This window comes from Rhinatrema bivittatum, chromosome 3 (genome assembly GCF_901001135.1).
Source record: "Rhinatrema bivittatum chromosome 3, aRhiBiv1.1, whole genome shotgun sequence".
NCBI lineage: Eukaryota > Metazoa > Chordata > Amphibia > Gymnophiona > Rhinatrematidae > Rhinatrema > Rhinatrema bivittatum.
The window spans coordinates 112,290,135-112,309,377 of record NC_042617.1 but is presented as its reverse complement, the minus strand read 5'-3'; the positions used below and the strand labels follow the sequence as shown (position 1 = coordinate 112,309,377).

Sequence of the window (19,243 nt, the reverse complement as noted above, 5' to 3'; positions counted from 1 at the left end):
TTTGCTGTTGCTTCTTCATCCATGCCAAACGTATCATTCCCAAATCTCACAGAACCCCTATGGCTCCCTGTCCCCTTAAGAAACCAGACAAATCCTTTCAGCGACTTATTGTTGCCTAGCTTTCCTTTAAACATCACTTTTTATGTCTGTTCCTCACACTTCTTATTCCTTCTGCTCTTCTTCCTGTCCCTATTAACAATCTAACCATAGTCAATAGCATTAATGGTATCTCTCTTGCTACTGCTGTGTCCTATATTTGGAATGATCAACCAGTATCTTTTCAAATTAATCAAAACATTTATTTTTCTGTACTGTTTTTCCTAAAAAAGCTCAAGATGAAGTACAATATACAGAACACAGATTATCAAAAGACATAAATCAAATCAATAAAATACGTATCTCCCCTCTTCAACACCTCTATCAGGAAGAAAATTCCAGTCCTGGAGTGTTGTAAACAGATCTGGTTTTCGGGTCATCCACAATGAATATGCATGAGATATATATCATACAATGGAGGCAGTTCATGCAAATATACCTCGTACATATTCATTGTGGATACCCTGAAAACCAGGCCTGTTTGTGGCAGTCCAGGACTGGAATTACCTACCCCTGTTTTATATCAAGACTCACCTATTTTCCCTTGTGTCCAAGTTCAAATTGTAGGGAGTGGGGTTCTAATTAAACTGCAGGTATATTTTCCTGCAATTATGTGAATGTAAGGCAGTGCTTCCCAACCTAGGATCCGTGAACCCCTAGAGGTCCATGAGACTATCACAGGGGGTCCCGCTGGAAGGGATGAAAACAAGTTTAGCTGGGGAGAAAAAGGGCCAGCTACTGCTACCTGTGATTAATTGAGTTGCTGCTGAAGGCCACAAGTGAGAATGGAGCCCACTGCTACCTGGAAACCAACTCGCATTGCTGCAGGGTGGGAGAAGGAACAAAAGATAGGAGGCAGTCAAAGGCATTAGGAGCTTCAAACCATACATTCGCTAGAAGCGGGGGAAGTGAGAAGCTGATCACAGACCTCAAGAGCCATAAACTGAGCTCCTACATATCGGAAGGATGTGGGGAAGAGAAAGACCAATTATGGTTGTCAGAATCTTCAGCAGCCACTGCTGCACACTGAGGAAAGCAGAAGAAAGTAGCGTGATCACGGCAGTGAGGAGTCACTTCCCACCACATCTACATGTTATGCCTCTGCCTGACTAGCCTGATAGAGAGACAAAACTGCAACAACAAAGTAAGCAGAATGGCTGAGAGGAAGCTAGAGGCTTGGAGCTGACAGTAAGAGGGGAAAAAGAATGAGGCAGTAATGAAGGAAGAAAAAAAGAGGATATGGAGGGAGATAACACGATTGATCTGATTAAGGGGAGTGAGTGTGGATGGCAACTTATCAGGCAAAAGGGGACCCTAGAAATTAGGGGAGAGAAAGCGAGAGATCCCAGGAATCATGCTGGACCATGAGGTAGGGAGAGACAACTGCCAGGGATCAAGAGGGAGAAAGTGAGGACTACCATGGTCTAAGTGGAAGAAGGGAGATAACCAAAAGGGATTAAGAAGGAGGAAGGATGAGATGAACAGTTAGGCATAGATAAGAAATTAAAGACAGAAATTGTTTAGGGGGACACACAGACATGGCAACCTTATAAGCCTTCTTCCCTTCGAAAAGCAGGATAAAAAGGGGATCTATTTTCAGGGAGGGTAATATTGAAAAATCTTTTTATGTGGGTAATCGCCTGTTTATCCACTTAAAGAAGGCCTTTCAAAAATCATCCCTCCTACCCCGCTACTGAAGGTAAAACTACTAGCTCTAAGAACGGCATGTGCACATTTACCTGTGGATAAAAAGGGGCAGGGTTAAATGGAAAGGGGAGGGAAAGTGTGTGCAGGGATTTAATTTTGCTTCAAAGTATGTGCAAAGTATCCACTCTCCCCCTGCTGGCCCAAGTTTTCAAAGGGAAATGCCGTGGGGAGTTTCCAGTACTGCAGGCATCACTGCTAAATTTTCTGCCAGCTCCAAGTGCTTCCTTTTCTCCCACTACAGCTGGAGTGGAAGCTGCTGCTGGCCATAAGCTTCAAGTACGAGGGAAATTTTTAAATAGTTTTGGAAATTGCCCTTCCTAAGTAATCCGCTTTCGTCAAGAAAGCATTGTTTAATATTGTTTTATATATATTATGAATGATTCTGGAGTGCATATCATTCATTTCTTGTGCTCCAGCATATAACTGTATACAGAAATTAAAGAGAAGCATGTGGGTGTCCATGAACTTTTTTTTTTTTTTTTTTAAGAGGTTGAAAAGGAATTTGCATGCCCAGAAATACTGAGAACCCCTGCTGTAAAGCATTTTGGTATAACTCTGCATGAAAGGAGATACATTGTAAAACAGAGTAAGAAGGGAAGAGTATGAAAGTGCCTTTTTATGTTATCCTAAAACCTTCACCCGATACAATTCTCTTTTCTATTTAAACAAAAACCAAAAACCCTTCTGTGGACATCTGCCTTATAATAATTGACATTGCATACATTTTGCAGTTATTTGCAAAATCATCCATCTAAGGTATACCACACACTAGTACTTGCATCCTCTACAGCAGCTATTTATAATATGGGCAACTCTAAATGGGAGCTGTAAATTCAATTTCTAATATTTATTTCTTTAAATTGAAATGATTTGATTTTTGAAGTCAGCAATTTTTTTGTATTTTATTTATTTTTACAGATACAGACCTTATATACTTGTATAGCTAAATGGAATACAAAGACAAACCAGAAAGATTTATTATAGGCTATAAATATGTCACTAATACAGAATTACTGGACAGTACACAGGCAGCTGGTGCCAAAAAAGCTTTTAGCTTTGTTGCTGAACTGGATTCTTTACTGCTGAGAAAATGAATTAATGGAAGAACTGGAAAAGGGAAGGGGGTGGAGGAAAAAAAGCCTTCCCGTTGGTGCTAGTAAATCAACCACCATTTAGTTTCTAAAGCACGAGGGTAAGAAAAATAGCCGAGGATGGGCATACAATTCCATCCATTTATAGGAAAAACACTAACCTGGAAGTTTCAAATAATTAATTGGACAGACTGTCATTCAGTAAATGCAAAAGAAAAAAAAAAAAAAAAAAAGACAGGCTTAGGCAAAATCTGTTTCTTAAAAGAAAGATGGTCTGTAATGGTCATTTGATCTCCTGATTTTAGGAAATCCACAATTTGCTTTTCAGCACACGGCATGAATTGAAACAAAAACCACCATAACAAATTTATAGAGAGAGGCAGTTAATGTGAGAAGACAGTAATGAGAGGAACATAATGGTACTGTGCATAGCTTTATAATATAGAAAGAATGAGGACCTACCAATTCTTGTTTCACAGGATGTTCTTTGGGGTTTACTCCTTGAGTGGCCAGGTATACTGGAGAAAATAAAAATATGATTCAGAAAACCTCCATTTTGCTCCTCCTTCCACTCTCCCCCCCCCCCCCAAAATGAAAATATATTTCTCTTACCCCAAAAAAGTGAATTCAATGTGTATGCTGAAACCAAATCAAGCTTAGCTTGTTCAAGGGGGTCCAGCTTTAAAAGAAAGAAATATTCATTTTCCTTTATTATTCTAAATGTTAACAAGTCAACCAGAATTTTTACTAACAGGGCTATTAATATTACATAGCTGTTTTATGAGCAAGAGATTTTAGCCATAATTTCAGTTTTACAGGACTACGATTATTTCCATTTGAGGACTGGCCACTACAAAGCCTTATTAAATAAAGGCTCAACATCATCACCCAATCTTAGAGAAAGAAATGATCATTGTGTAAAAAATACTTGACTGGATAAAAAACTTCCTCAGAAAAAGTAAGTTTGCCTACCATAAATGGTATTTTCCGGAGATAGCAGGATAAATTAGCCATTACATGTATGTTTGACGTCACATACATGTAATGGCTAATTATACAGCAGCATTGAATGGAAATCTCTCTCAATTCGTAGAACTTTTGTGTGAGCTCCCTCAGTCGATTTTAGAGCTAATTCTAGCTAGGTAGTTGGCTCTCCAGGGAAGTGGGTGGGTATATAGTACAGCTAATTCGTCCTGTTATCAATGGAAAAAACAGTTTATGGTTGTTCATCTATAAGCAGGTGTCATATCCAGAGGGATTCTCTAGTTAGAATCCCACTTGTAGTGATGGATTATAGTTGACAAAGCCTTGGATGAGCAGCTAGTAATAGAGTTTCTAGACATATATCCATATAAGCCAAAACTGCTTAACGCTGGACAAGTGACACAGTGGGCTAAACAGCATATACTAATAGGAATAAAACTAGATATAACCAGTAGTTGTTTACTTCTTAAAAGACTGCTAGATTGCATAAGGCAGGCATAGTTTGTGACTAATTAATAAGTAACAACTAATGAATATTTCTGCCGCAGTTCCCGGTTTCTGACCAATCAGACAACTAATGCAGTTCTGTTTTCTGAGGAAATAGTATGCATATAATGAATAATCATAAGACAGTATAATAACTTGACAGCTGATTGTCAGTTTTCTGTAGTTGTCCATGTTTGGAATAAAGCAGAAGTAAAAATCTATATAAAAAAGATTTGTAATTGTGAATCCTAGGTTTGCTTCCCTATTTTTGGCATAGCAAGTTTCTATGTGCACATACTCTGAATAAAGAAGAACTTATTAACCACAGAGAACAGGCTGTGTCATTTTATTTTTCAGTTTAATGAAGGGGTATAAGGGGACCACAGGCCTGAATTAGCCATTACATGTGGGAAGTCCCAAGCTGAGGGTTGCAGCGGAGTATTTACTGAAGAAAGCAACCCAGACCTCACCATGGAGAGTGGACTACAAGGTGAGCAGGCTACGCAAACCTGCTTATCCGAATTTACTCTTTGATGTTGTCCAGACAGTAATGGGATGTGAAGGTGTGTACTGAATACCAAGCTGCGGCTATGTAGACATCTTTGAGACGCGATGCAGCCTGCTAGCCAGTTGGACAATTTACATTTGGCCATTGCTATGCCCAATCTACTAAGAAACAAATAGGTGAGAAGCCCAATGATAAGGCAGAGTTCTTCTATAGTAGGCCAAGGCCATTTTATAGATTAAGGTATGATGGGCTTTCTTGCCTTCATTTATGTGTGGCATCAGGAAAAATGTAGGCAACATGATGGCTTGATTAATATGAAAACTAGATACTATCTTATGCTAGAAACCTTGGGTGAGTGTGGAGCGCACACTATAACTGAAGAACTGTGAAAAATGTGAATAACGAACTAAAGCCTGAAGCTCGTCAACTCTTCTGGTTGAGATTACTGCTACCAGGAAGAGCAAGTTTGCTTTCCGTAAACGGTGTTTTCCGTAGATAGCAGATGAATTAGCCATGCTGTATGGGTACATCCTCTGTGCACTAGGAGCTCTCTAAGACTAGCAAAGTCTTTTAGCTAGATGCTCCCTCCCTCCTGTATCCTGACAGGATTATCTCAGGCTCCTCAGTCAGTATCAAAGCAAGGAAGGTATGCCAGAACTGTCCAGGGAGGCGGGCAGGTCAGCATGGCTAATTCATCTGCTATCTACAGAAAACACTGTTTACAGTAAGCAAACTTGCTCTTTTCATGTAGATAAGCGGCTGAATTAGCCATGCTGTATGGGAGTCCCAAGCTGACGTATTGAGCCGATAGTGTGTGTGTTATAACATTGTTATTGTTTTTATTTTGCTCAATACGATAATAGTGGCGGACAGTTCCTAGGAAGGCTGTATTCGTTTGGAATTTGTGCACTTCTGTAGGATAGTCCGTTCCAAAAGGGAATCATCCGCTGTCTGTTTGTGTAACAGTGGTGGAATGCAAAAAAATGTGTAGCGATGACCATGTCGTTGGTGCATCGATGTCTATCAGGTCTATCCAGTACCGAGCGGTAGGAAGAGCTGCGTTAGTGCCCAGGGCACCCGCGGTTGCCGCACGAACAGTGCAGCTCACCTACCGCTCGATCCTGAACAGTAATTTTATGCAAATGAAAACCGCGTCTAAGAAGGGTCCGTGAAGCCTTAGGCCCGCGCAACCCATTTTACTGGATAGAGCGCCTATACAGTTTCCTGGGTGCGCGGGCCTAACGCTTCACGCCACGCTGGTATCTGTCATTTCAAATGTCATTTGAAATGACAGATACCTCTCCCCTCCTCCCGAAGCAAAAAAAAATAAAGCGAAAAAAACATAAAAACAAAAAGTAAGTCGCTTTGCCGCTTTCCCCCAGCCCCCACTCACCTGCCCCGGCCGCGATCATGGGTGCCAGTCTCCGGGGCAGCCCCAGTCCTCTCTCCTCCTCCCGAAGCGCAAAAAAAAAAAAAAAGCGAAAAAAACTTAAGCGCAAAAAGTAAGTCGCTTCGCCGCTTCACTGTCAGTCTCTTCTTCCCTCCTCCCGGAGCAAGGCTGCTTTTCGCGCCCTGCTCCGGGAGGAGGGGAGAAGAGACTGACAGCGGCGAAGCAACTTACTTTTTGCAACCCCCGATCGGAGCTCTCCTGCCTCCCGCTGGCGACTTACCTTCTTCCAGATGGCCGGACGGCTGCAAAAAAAGTAAGTCGCCAGCGGGAGGCAGGAGAGCTCCGATCGGGGGTTGCAAAAAGTAAGTTGCTTCGCCGCTGTCAGTCTTCTCCCCTCCTCCCGGAGCAGGGCGCGAAAAGCAGCCTTGCTCCGGGAGGAGGGAAGAAGAAACTGACAGTGAAGCGGCGAAGCGACTTACTTTTTGCTTTTAAGTTTTTTTCGCGCTTCGGGAGGAGGGGAGAGGACCGGGGCTGCCCTGGAGACCGGCACCCATGATCGCGGCCGGGGCAGGTGAGCGGGGGCTGGGGGAAAGCTTGCCACCTACCCTTACCCCTGCCTCTACCGCAGGGTCAGGGTAGGCGGTAAGTTAGCAGGTTAAACGCGCAACAAAACGGCAGGGAAAGATAGCGATAGTCGGGGCGCGGGTTACGGGATGCTAGGGAATAGCTAATTCGCTCGTTTGCATGCAATATACATGCCGCGTGCGGAAGGGGTTGGCTGGGATTTTAGGACGCGGTAGGAGTAGGTTAAAGTGGATTCGGGATCGCAGGAAGGGATAACGCGGCCGGAAAGTGAGTAGAACGAGGCTTAGGAGCAGGGTAAACGCGGCCGCACTTTACAGGATAGACCTGTATAAGAGGTACTTGATGGAGAAAAGCAATCGAGGCTGCCATTGCTCATACGTGATATGTCCTTTAAGGTCGCAAATAGCGTGTGCGACCCTGTATTATGGCTGAACTGCATATGGTTAGATATCCCCGAGGATAGAGTTCCTTTGTCACTGGACACCCTTCCGTGCTGAGATTGAGTGAAAAACAGGCACGGAGGGCGGTTGGGTGATAGAGTGCGCTCTGCAGTATGCTAGCGCATGGCTGCAATCCCAGGTGCGTGACAACTTCTCATTGGCCTTTTCCCGAGGTTTTGGAGGAAAGGTGGCAAGGTGACGATCTGGGATAGTGAAGGTGACAAGCATCCAAAGGTTCAAAGGTGAAAGCATCAGTTGATCGAGAAGTACATTAACGTGTCACGGCACCCATGGGTTATGCAAAGGTGGACGCAGTTGCAGTACTCCTTTTATGAATTTGGATACTAAGAAAGGACATGAAACAGGCTCTCTGTTTCGATAAATATGATAAGCTGTTGTAGCGCTTAAATGAAATCGTAGCGAGGACGCATCAAGATCACTGCTATAAGGAGATGGAGATAGGAGAGAAGCCATTCAGGCGGTATATTAATGGGTCCAGACACATGGATGTACACCAGGAAGTGTAGCCCGACCACCTTGCCTGAAGAAACTAAGGCTAGTTGACATCTAATTTTTTTTTTTTTTTTGATAAGTATATGTCTTGAAGGGCAGAAGACATGTGCAAGTGCTGGTAAGCAATTCCTCCAAAATCTCCACACCGTGAAATGCAGGGAGGAGTGAAGAGGAGGCAATAGTGTTCTCCTGACCTGGGTAAGAAGCCGTGGGCTTGAGGAAGTGGGCTGTGGATCAGTAGGTGTAGTGGGAAACCACACTATGGTTGTCGTGGCCATATGGCGGAATGAGGTGCAGAGCCACTCGGTCTTGTATGCATCTCTGGAGTGCGCGAGAGATGAGTGGTGTTGGAGGGGATGCATAGAGTAGTTTGCATGACCATCGATGAGAAAGGCATCTGGAGTGAGTCCAGTGGACTCGGAGAAACAGAGTAAAAAAAAAGTTCCCTATTATGTCGTCGTTCTGTGTGGCAAAGAGATCGACTGTAGGTAGACCGCAAACTGAGAAACTGCTTGAGTTACCTTTGGAGTCAGGTGTCATTCGTGGGGGTAAAAATTCTAGTTAGTTCGCTCTGGAATTGAGAATCTCGGGTAAATAAGTGGCTTGAAGAGAGATGGATCTCTGTTGGGTCCGTAGCAGCAGAGGTTTCATGCACCGGATTTTTCCTTCTGGTGTATAGAGAACATTGTGAGCTAGTTATCCGTGTGAATCATGATTAGCTTCCATTGTGGGAAATTCTTGTAAACTCGAAAGGGTGTGTTTACTTCCTTGAGATTCAGAAGGTTTTGCATAGTGTACGCATGCACGAAGTGCATGAAGCTTGTGTTTGTAATTTGTTCAAATGAACTGCCCCTTTCTTGGGGGGGGGGGGGGGGGGCGGGGGTTTGCATCTGTGGTGAGTATCACATGATGTCGAAAGGTTGCAGAGGCGAGCCCGTTGATAGTGTGAACAGGAATAGCCACCACTGTAGGTCCTTGTCTATGTTGCTGGTGAAGGCATGGGCGTGGCTAATGAATGAAGAGAATGAGTTCATTGGTGTTTGAGACCCCTTTTGCAGGGGGTGCCCATGTAGGCGCATATGTGGAAGTACGGAATGGCTGCCAACATGTGTCCTAGAGTAGGTAGGAATTGGCAAGCTGGTATTGTGGCACTGTGACACAAAGTTATAAATAATATAGAGAGAGAGTGAAAGCTCTCGGGTGAGGTAGGAAAGCTCTGTCTTGGATTGTGGCGATGTAGGCTCTCATGCAATGCAAAAATTGGAATGGTTCCAGCTTCAAGCTTTCGAAGGTGATCAGTATTCCCAGATTGCCTAATCCAGAAATGTGTTGGATTGGAGGCTAGCAGGAGTAGTCATCAAGACAGGAAATATTTGTAGCCCTTGAGACGAGGGTGCGCCTTTGTTACTGTCCTGCATGTGTTGAAGCTGCTGGGTAGAAGTAAGTTCGAATGGGCGACCCTGTATTGGAAGTAATGGTTGTCCGCCTAGAAAAAAACGAGGGAAACCCAGGAAGTAGGGTGTCTGAACATGTGAGCATATGCCCTACTTTTTTTTTTTGTAGTTCTTAAATGAGATGTCACTGGCTAGGTGACAAGTGGGAGTCGATGCAATGCGATTTTAGGCTGGAAGACAAGTGGGCAATATTTACCCTAGATGTGATGATGCCGGGCTTATGATCGTAAAGAAAAAACCGACTGGGGTTTTGTTTTTTTTTTATATATAGGTTGAGGATTTGGCTGTTGCTGCGGCTGGCGAGGCATCGCAGCATGCTGACGTGATGCCTGTTGACTAGCTTGTTTCCTCGATGGCTGACAAGATGGAGGTGTATAATAGGAATGAGGCTTAAGTTTTGGTTTTTTTTTATCCTTGGCAGTGGGCCGAGGCTTAAGCCTTGTGAACGGATTAGTGAACTGATGTTGGACTAAAATTCCAAAGTCGGGAACCTAGTCTCTTAAGGTTTCAGAGTGCAACCATGCAAGACGTCTGGATGACTAGGCAATTTCTGAAGTCTTAGAAGAGACAGCAAGCCTTCGGAAATGGACCACAGGAAGTAGCTCCATCCTTCCTCAAGGGAATGGTATGGAGGGGGAAGTGGCGACTGTCGAAGCCTGCTGGAGATGCGGCCTTAGAGCCCATAGGATTATGGAAAGGAATGCGCGATGGTCCAACGGAAGGTCTGAAGCATGGCAGATGAAACGGCCTATGTTTCCTTTTTTTTTTGTTAAGTCATGCAGTGACTCATTATCGTCAGTTGGTGGCATGGCTTGTATGTACGAGCTGTCACATTACCAACTGAACCACCACGGAGGGATGGAAAGGAGAATCTCTCATTGCACTCCCAGCCGATGCTAGGAAATGCTGGAGAATCCCACCAAGGAGCATCATAGGACACCCACGTCAAGGCTGTCAAATGGGTTTTGTACAGTAGGGCCACTAGTTTAGTAGGCATGGAAACAAAGCCCTGGAATACCCAGTTTTCCACTGACGTGGAACTTGAATCGGTCCGGTGTCTGCGATCAGCTGGCAATTTTGTTACTGCCCATATGCAAGATCTAGCGGTGAGTAGGCGTGCGCTCCTGCTTCCACTGGCCCCGCATGTAGCTGCGTGGGTGCTGCGGCGAGTTAATGGCTGCATCTGCGCTTTCCTCTTTTTTTTTTTTTTTTTTTTATGGCGCGAACACTCAGATTGCATCAGGCGGTTGGTGCTCAGAACAGTATGCATGCCCTAGCGCCTTCGCAGATGCTCCTTGCGCATTCTGCGCTTGCGCTGATGCCAAGGCGTGACTGGCACCCACATCAATGCCGTGGCGCATCTCGCGCCCGCTCCGATGAGTCCGGCGCCCAACCGATGGTTGGGGTGCTTAGCGCCTGTATGTTATTCAGCACACATGGCCATGTTTCATTTTGTGGGGTGGCCGAAGACTGAAAGCGGGCCACGGCTCGTCGGTAATGCTGATTCAGCGCCCAAATCTCTTGGAGGGCACCATCGACGGACTGGCGCGTCGATGGTCCAGTGCGCCAGCGATGACCAGTTAATAATTAGTTTTAGAGGCTTTGCATTTTTAATAGTGCAGTATTCAGGATTTTGACTTTAAATAATACATTTTGAGATAAATGGCTTGCATAAAACTGCCAATGGTCGGGGCGCCCAGTACCTGTGTCGGCGGTCGGGCACCCAGCGCTGATGGTCGGCACATCCAGCGCCTGTGCCTATGATCTGGGCACCTGGCGCCTGCGCCGATGAGTGCACCGATGATCGGGACGTCCGGCGCCTGCGTCTATAGAGACGCTCCTTTGGCTCAGCGGAGCACTTCCTGCCTTCTGCATCTATGTCCCAGGGGCTCAACTCGGTGCTGGACCCGCTGAAACACAAGGCTACTGAGGCAGAAAAAGAAAGGGCAACGTCCCAATGGGGTCCCTGAGAACATATCTCGGCGCGCCTGTGATGCCGCTGAGTTGATTGACCATATTTTCGCCCCTCCCCCTAGCTCCACTCGGTACTGACCGGGAAACTGGGGAGGCCAAGGAGATTGCAGTGCAGGTACCGGATCACTGGTACGGGGGGGAGGGGTTGTCCCGAGACGTTTTGAACCGTCCCGTGAGGGCAGGTCATTTGAAGTAGATTTATTTTATTTTATTTCTTCTATTTCTGATGTTATTAATAGATTTTAAGTGAATTGTGAGAGAAGAAGAGAGCTCTGCGCACTCTGCTGCGTGGAAAAGATTGGACTGAGGAGCCTGAGGCAAACCTGTCAGGATACAGGAGGGAGGGAGCACTTAGCTAAAAGACTTTGCTAGTCTTAGAGAGCTCCGCCACCTAGTGGCACGGAGGATGTACCCATACAGCATGGCTAATTCAGCTGCTTATCTACGTGAAAATATTTTCCATTTTAGAAACTTGAGAAGAGTAGACTCCAATAGTTCATATGGTGTCTTCATTAGTTGTGCCAGAATGTCAGGGAAAAAGGTGTATTTTCTGATTTTGAACTGGAGTCTGTGGGATTTGAGATGGGTATTGAGCCACAGGAGGGTTCAAAGAAAGCCAATTCTAGTCTAAAGATAGCTTGTTATAAGGCCCTGCACTTGTGGATCCGGATTGGTCCTCAAAAGGAGTGCTGGTACACCTCAGGTGTTCCCAACATTTAGATGGCATGGACAAAAGAGAACGTGTGGAATCACGCAAGAGACCTGTGAGCTCTTACCTTGCTATGTATTAATGTGATCTTATACTGTCAAGTTGTGACATCTATCTACAATTGTGTTGTGATGTTACTGGAAGTATTATACTGTGTAAAAACCTGGGCTGATTACTTGGCCTGAAAATAAGCCTTATCCTACTTGTTCTGTACCTTCGAGTTTACCTGTTCTGTTTGCATATTTAATAAAACCTTTATTACAACATAAATCCTGTTTTGATATGCTGCAGAGTCTTCAGCCTGACAATATTCTGAGAAACCTTTACTCTTCCTCTGGCCAGCTAGCTGCAAAAGCTGGAGGCAAAGTATGGCAAACAAATCTTTAACTGCCTTTCTACCATTGTAAGCTGCATTCCCTGTGCAAAAGGGAGCTAATCCTGATCTGAGGCTAGTTAGAAAATTAAGTTTAGTAAGTGCTCGGTTAGAGCTAGCGTTTTGATTTATGAGTTTTTTCTAGGTATATGGTGCCTGAGAGAAAGACTCCTCAGGTAAAAGCTAATTAGGCAGTAGCCAGAGTGCTTTCCAAACATTGCCTATGCAGCCTGCCACACCCTGAAAACTGTGCTGCTTGTAAACTAGACAGCAATCCTAATAATATTCCAGAGTCCTTGTTTTGTGCTGGAAAAAAGAAGTGATACTTTTAAACTAATACAACAATTTAACTTCAAGACTTCTCGTGCCGTGTATCTATTTCCTGAAGTGAAATCATGGGATATAGGGATAGTGACTTTCCTACAAACCTAACAAAGTTTTGGGGGAACCCAAAGGAATTGTGACACTGAGGGGTGCTACTTCTGGTTTTATGAAAGGTGGACTACTGAATGTTATACTTAGGCAACTAGATGGTCCCTCGTTTGCCAGAAATGTCAGGGAGAAGTAGAGAATTTTCCCTAGGATTGCTTCCAGACAACACCTCAAATGGAGTGCAGAGTCTTCCTGGAAGCACTGGAACAGAGATTTGGGGAGCCTGAAGTCTCACCTAAACCAGCTTCTACCTCATTTCTTGTAAGGGAACTGAGCCCTATTACACGTGATGCCTGTTCCAAGACTGTACCTCAATATCCAGAGCCTTTTGATGGTACCAGAGGGCAACTACAAAGATATATGAACTAGTGCCACACCTGGATAAAACAAACCCTGCCTCACTTTAAAAGCGAGACAATCAAAGTGAAGTAAATGAGCTATACACTTGGAGGGAAAGCTTCCAAATGGTGGTGGCCATTAAAAGATTGCCCAACGCTATATACCTTTCAAGGGTATTTCACTACCCTGGTTGGAAGGGTTAGTAATCCGGAAGAGGTAACCATACCAACTTTTGAACTTTACATCTGGTGGCCTGCTGGGATACTAGTTTCTGGCCAACTATTATGCCAAAAGCCCAGCCAGTTTCTGATTCCAGGCTGGACCCTGCTGCAAGCCTGAAGCTAGATCTGGTGCTTGCTCCGCATGACCTGCCAGCAAGTGCAGAAGCCTTTCCAAGAGAGGACACCTCTGACCTACCAGAAGATCCCATTGTACTGATGCAATTAATAGCAGTGGCTATTCCCTAAGTAAACTTGATTAATAGCCGTTAATGGACTTCTCCTCCAAGAACTTATCCAAACCTTTTTTGAACCCAGCTACACTAACTGCACTAACCACATCCTATGGCAACAAATTCCAGAGCTTTATTGTGGGTTGAATGAAGAAGAATGTTCTCCGATTAGTCTTAAATGTGCTATTTGCTAACATCATGGAAAGCCCCCTAGTCCTTCTATTATTCGAAAGTGTAAATAACCGATTCACATCGACTCGTTCAAGACTTCTCATGATCTTAAAGACCTCTATCATATTCCCCCTCAGCTGTCTCTTCTCCAAGCTGAACAGCCCTAACATCTTCTACCTTTCCTCATAGGGAAGCTGTTCCATCCCTTTTATCATTTTGGTTGCCCTTCTCTGTTCCTTCTCCATCGCAACTATATCTTTTTTGAGATGCGGCGACCAGAATTGTACACAGTATTCAAGATGTGGTCTCACCATGGAGCGATATAGAGGCATTATGACATTTTCTGATCTATTAACCATTCCCTTCCTAATAATTCCTAACATTCTGTTTGCTTTTTTGACTGCTGCAGCACACTGAGCCGACGATTTTAAAGTATTATCGACTATGATGCCTAGATCTTTTTCCTGGGTGGTAGCTCCTAATATGGAAACTAACATCGTGTAACTACAGCAAGGGCTATTTTTCCCTATATGTAACACCTTGCATTTGTCCACATTAAATTTCATCTGCCATTTGGATGCCCAAACTTCCAGTCTTGCAAGGTCCTCCTGTAATGTATCACAATCCGCTTGTGATTTAACTACTCTGAATAATTTTGTATCATCCGCAAATTTGATCACCTCACTCGCCGTATTCCTTTCCAGCTCATTTATAAATATATTAAAAAGCACTGATCCGAGTACAGATCCCTGAGGCACTTTTTACCTTTTTCCATTGTGAAAACTGACCATTTAATCCTACTCTCTGTTTCCTGTCTTTTAATCAACTTGCTGTCCACAAAATGACATCACATCCTAGCCCATGACTTTTTAGTTTTCTTAGAAGCCTCTCATGCGAGATTTTGTCGAATGCCGTCTGAAAATCCAAATACACCACATCTACTAGTTCACCTATGTCCACATCTTTATTCACTCCTTCAAAAAAATGTAGGAGATTTGCGAGGCAAGACTTCCCTTGGGTATATCCATGCTGGCTGTGTCCCATCAAACCATATCTAAATGTTTTGTGATTTTATTCTTTATAACAGATTCCACAATTTTTCCGGCAATGAAGTCAGGCTCACCGGTGGATAGTTTCCCGGATCACCCCTAGATCCCTTTTTAAATATAGGAGTTATATTGGCCATTTTCTAATCTTCAGGTACACTGGATGATTTTAATGACAGGTTACAAATTTTTATTAATAGGCCTGAAATTTCATTTTTTGGTTCTTTCAGAACCCTGAGTTGTATACCATCCGGTCCAAGTGATTTACTACTTTTCAGTTTGTCAATCAGGCCTTCCATATCTTCCAGGTTCACCATGATTTGGTTCAGTTGATCTCAATCATCACCCATGAAAACCTTCTCTGGAACTGGTCTCTCTCCAATATCCTCTTCAGTAAACACCTATGTTTTAGGTCTGCCACCTTCGCACCAGATAGGCATGTTACCAGGCAGTCCTCATGCCCACCAGCCACGCAGCTGTCTATATTCCTAATGATCGAATCACCAACTATGACGACTGACCTAACCCTTTTCTCCTTGGCAGAAGCCCTGGGAGACACATCCTTGCTACAGGATCATTTCCTGCTGCACCAGGTTGATGCTCTCCGATCATGAGACCTTCCTCCTCCAAGGCAGGACAAAGGATACCAGACTGGAGTTGGGGCTTGGCTACTATGTCCCTGAAGGTCTCTTCTATATACCAGTTCCTCCAGGTCTGCCACTCTAGCCTCCAGAATTCGGACTCGTTCTCTGAGAGGCAGGAACTCTTTGCATCGGATGCACACATACAACTTCTCACTGGCAGGTAAAAAATCATATATGTGACACTCAATGCTGTCTTCATCTTAAATGTGTTCAGTTCCTAGTAAAGTCTTAGGTTGCTATGGGAGTAGGACTACGTACGATTAGGGAACTTTAAATGTATTAGTGTATTCACTATATATATCTGGTAGTGACCTACAAGGGAATAATGAAACTCTTGATAAGTTGTGGGGAATTTCTGAGTTTAAGTTAAAAGGCAAATTTTTTTTTTCTATTGGTGTGTGATTGGCTGAGGTAAAGGTCCGACAGAAATTTAATACATGGCTATTGTAGGTCTCTATGATTTTATATTTTAAAATACATTTTTCTTTTGCTTTTCTTCCCCTTCTCCCATTATGTGGGCTTGACAATCTTGTAATTTGGTTTTCCTATTGGATTTTGATTTTTCTATTTACTATGTTCAATATTTGTGTTTTTTTATAAAGTTTATACTTATCTTATTAAATCTGATAAAATTTAAAAAAAGACTGGAACTGAAATTAATATAATTCATACCTATGTGAGAATAGTGATCAAATATTTCTATTATACACTCTTCAAATCTAAACAATATTTTAAGATACTTTTTCCATGTTTTCAGGCCTAATTCCTGGTGCCGAGCTTCAGATTCTCTTCTAACAACCTGCTGAACGATCAGAAAACTGCTCATGGAGCTGAAGCTCTCTAATATGACCCTCACAGGGCTGGAGTAACAGCAGAAAGCAAATAGACAGCTCCTGATGATGCTAATAAACTCAGGCTAAAACATTACAATATGGATAACATTCTAGTTGGTGATTACATGTGAGACGCTGGTATCCTGGAGAGATTACTGAGATGAAAGAGGAATGGAGAGATCTGGAGGAAAACTGCCTTCTTATAGGCTTTCCTCATGAGGACTGTGAGAAGAACCCACACTGTGTGTTGTTCATACCTTCTAAATGATATATTTTACACCATCAGCAGTTTACATAACAGATAAAAATAAAATACATTAGCATAATGTAATATCAATACATGCTTCACTGTAAAAATGTTCCCTTGCAAGAAAACAAACCTATAAAGACTAAAATAAGGAAACATTTTACAATGTGCTCAAGCTGCATCAAGTAAGAATAAAATGCAGATTTTCTAATATCAATTTTTAATTTCCATTTTACCTTCTGAAGTAGCTCACTCCTAGAAACAGACATCATAGTTGTCAACATCTCATCCACGCACCCAACAGAACTGTCAAATGCTAAGAGATAGTCATGAATTTCTGATGGATATTCTTCATTGATGTCTTCTGTCATTCTGATCTAAGAATAATACAGGAAAAACTGCATTTATTTTACCATTAGAGCTTTGGATGATAAAAGTTGATAAACCAAAAGGCTGTTTGAAATAGTAAATGGCCTGCTATGACCCCCACCTCAACAAAATCACAGCCCTCCATCTAAAACTATCAAATTACCTTGTATTTTTTTTTGAGAAAAAAAATCAAGGACTTCTGTTGACACTATCAGGACATCTCCCATACAGACAAAGATGAGCTTGCTTCCCCCAAAATATACTAGAGATCTGAGACTCATTCACCCAAATCAATGAAGTGTGTCTCGAAAAAGCTCAGAGATCGCACCCCTAACTACCTGCTCTCTAGACCCATGCCCATCCAAGTTAGTGAAGCTAGCAAGTGAAGGCCTCAAACCCGGGGCTTGCAAAATTTTACACTTCTTCCTATCTGAGGGACTGCTTCCTAGACATCTGAAAATTAAAAAAAAAAAAAAAAAAAAAAAGCAGTGGTTCAACCACTGCTTTATAAACAAAATACCCCCAGCAGCTTAGATCCAGACAAATCAGAAAACTACTGCCATGTATCCAATATTCCATTTCTAGGGAAGGCATTAGAACAAATAATACAAACTCAATTAAATTACTGGCTAACGGAAAGAAACTGGCTGTTCCCTTACCAATCCAATTTCATAAAAGAATATGGAGCAGAAAGAGTCCTCGTTGCCCTGTTAGATGACCCCTTCAGGTACTGCAGTAGAAGCCAGGTGGCAGTCCTAACCCTATTGGATTTCTCAGTAGCATACAACACTATAGATCATATCATCATGTTATCATGACTGGCTGAGGCTGGAAAATGTGGCAAGGTCCTAACCTGGTTCAACTCCTTTCTGTCTGATAAACAATAAAAGGTTCATTTCACCGACAAGCCACTGACATCCTGGATCCTAGTTGGAATGTGGAGTTTCCCAAGACTTTATACTATCTCCAGTCCTTTTCAAAATATACCTAAAAACCATCAGCACAGCTAATCAGAACCTTGGATATAAAAGCATACATCTATTTGGATGACATCCAGCTTGAACTTCCTACTTCCAATGGACCTGACCACACAAAGAGCCATAAAAAAAAAACAAAAAACAAAAAAAAAACTAAGTGCATGTTTTACAGCCATTCAAAAATGGACTAAAAAAAAAACAAACTCCATCTAAATCCAAGCAAAAACAGATCTATGGATACAAAACATATATAGACAAGTCCCTGATCTGAAGATTCTATTTGGATCCTACAAGCTTCCGCTAAAATCACAAGTTAAACACTTCGAAATCCTGCTAGACTCAGAATTAACAATAATCCCACAAATCCAAAACAGTAGAGTTGACTCATCAAATTATGCAGCCTAATACAACTCTGCCCTCTCCTTGATAAGGAAAACTTAATCATAGTAGTCTGTGCAATGATAACCACGTGGTTGGATTACTGCTACACATTATACAAGGGTCTTACAGAAAAGGCTTTCCATGAATTCCAAACTCTGCTGCACAGCTGATAGAAGGATGCAAACTGCACAGCCATATCACACCGGTTCCACACAAACTACACTGGCTTCCAGTCCCTTACAGATGCAAATTCAAACCCTGACACTAATCTTCAAGGCTGTTAAGAGAGATGGACCAAACTACCTGAGAAAGACTGTCCCAGACCATTAAGGCCCTTATAAAGCACCTCCATTAGAATACACCCACAAGAAAAGTCCATTAATATAAAATATTAAAAGATCTACTCTTATCGCAGGGCCAGCATATCAGGTTACAGTAGCTGACTTCAAATCAAGTGTAGTAATACTGTATTATAATCATAGGTCCACAATTGTAGTAAATCCTTTGTGTACGCCTTTTTCATATGCACTTAAAATAGCATAGATCCTTTTTGTGTCAAACTTCCAAAACTCCCCACAATGTCACAAAGCTTATTTCACATAAATCTAAAATGACACTTATCTTTAAGTCTCACTTTTCAAGATGTCACTGACGCAGAACTGTATTTTGAACCCTTCTTCAGGGGAAAAGGAACCTATTTTGGTCTAAAAATAATTCTGAATCTTAGAGTAAACATTGGAAAATGAATCCATTTTCATTTAAAGTTAAATCTCGATGGATGCCACCAGGTACTATGGACCCTAATATAGCTACATTTACAAAATTGATATTGAAAGATTTAGAAGTTTCAGAAGCACAACAGAGGATTTTTTCAGTTTGAGATTAAAAGAACATATAGCACTTAAGGAATTAGCTGCTAGTCATAATACTATTATTAAGTCAACAGTTAAAGGAAGCGATGTGGTCATACAAAATTGAGGTCAATACGTTGCAGAGATTCAACATCAATTGCCTAATAACATCTATTATAAAAAGTTGTGAGA

General features: G+C 42.7%; 1 protein-coding gene across 5 annotated transcripts in view; it reads right to left on the bottom strand.

Annotated features, from left to right (window-relative positions):
* C1D (C1D nuclear receptor corepressor) overlaps positions 1-19,243 on the bottom strand; it is a 96,046-nt gene that overhangs the window by 22,830 nt on the left and 53,973 nt on the right. For all 5 annotated transcript variants that reach the window (XM_029593600.1, XM_029593603.1, XM_029593602.1 and 2 more), the window contains 3 exons: positions 16,710-16,850; positions 3,507-3,573; positions 3,357-3,412 (listed from right to left, as the gene is read on the bottom strand). In XM_029593600.1, coding sequence (XP_029449460.1) covers positions 3,357-3,412; positions 3,507-3,573; positions 16,710-16,850 — 264 coding nt within the window. The remainder of the gene's footprint in view (positions 1-3,356; positions 3,413-3,506; positions 3,574-16,709; positions 16,851-19,243) is intronic.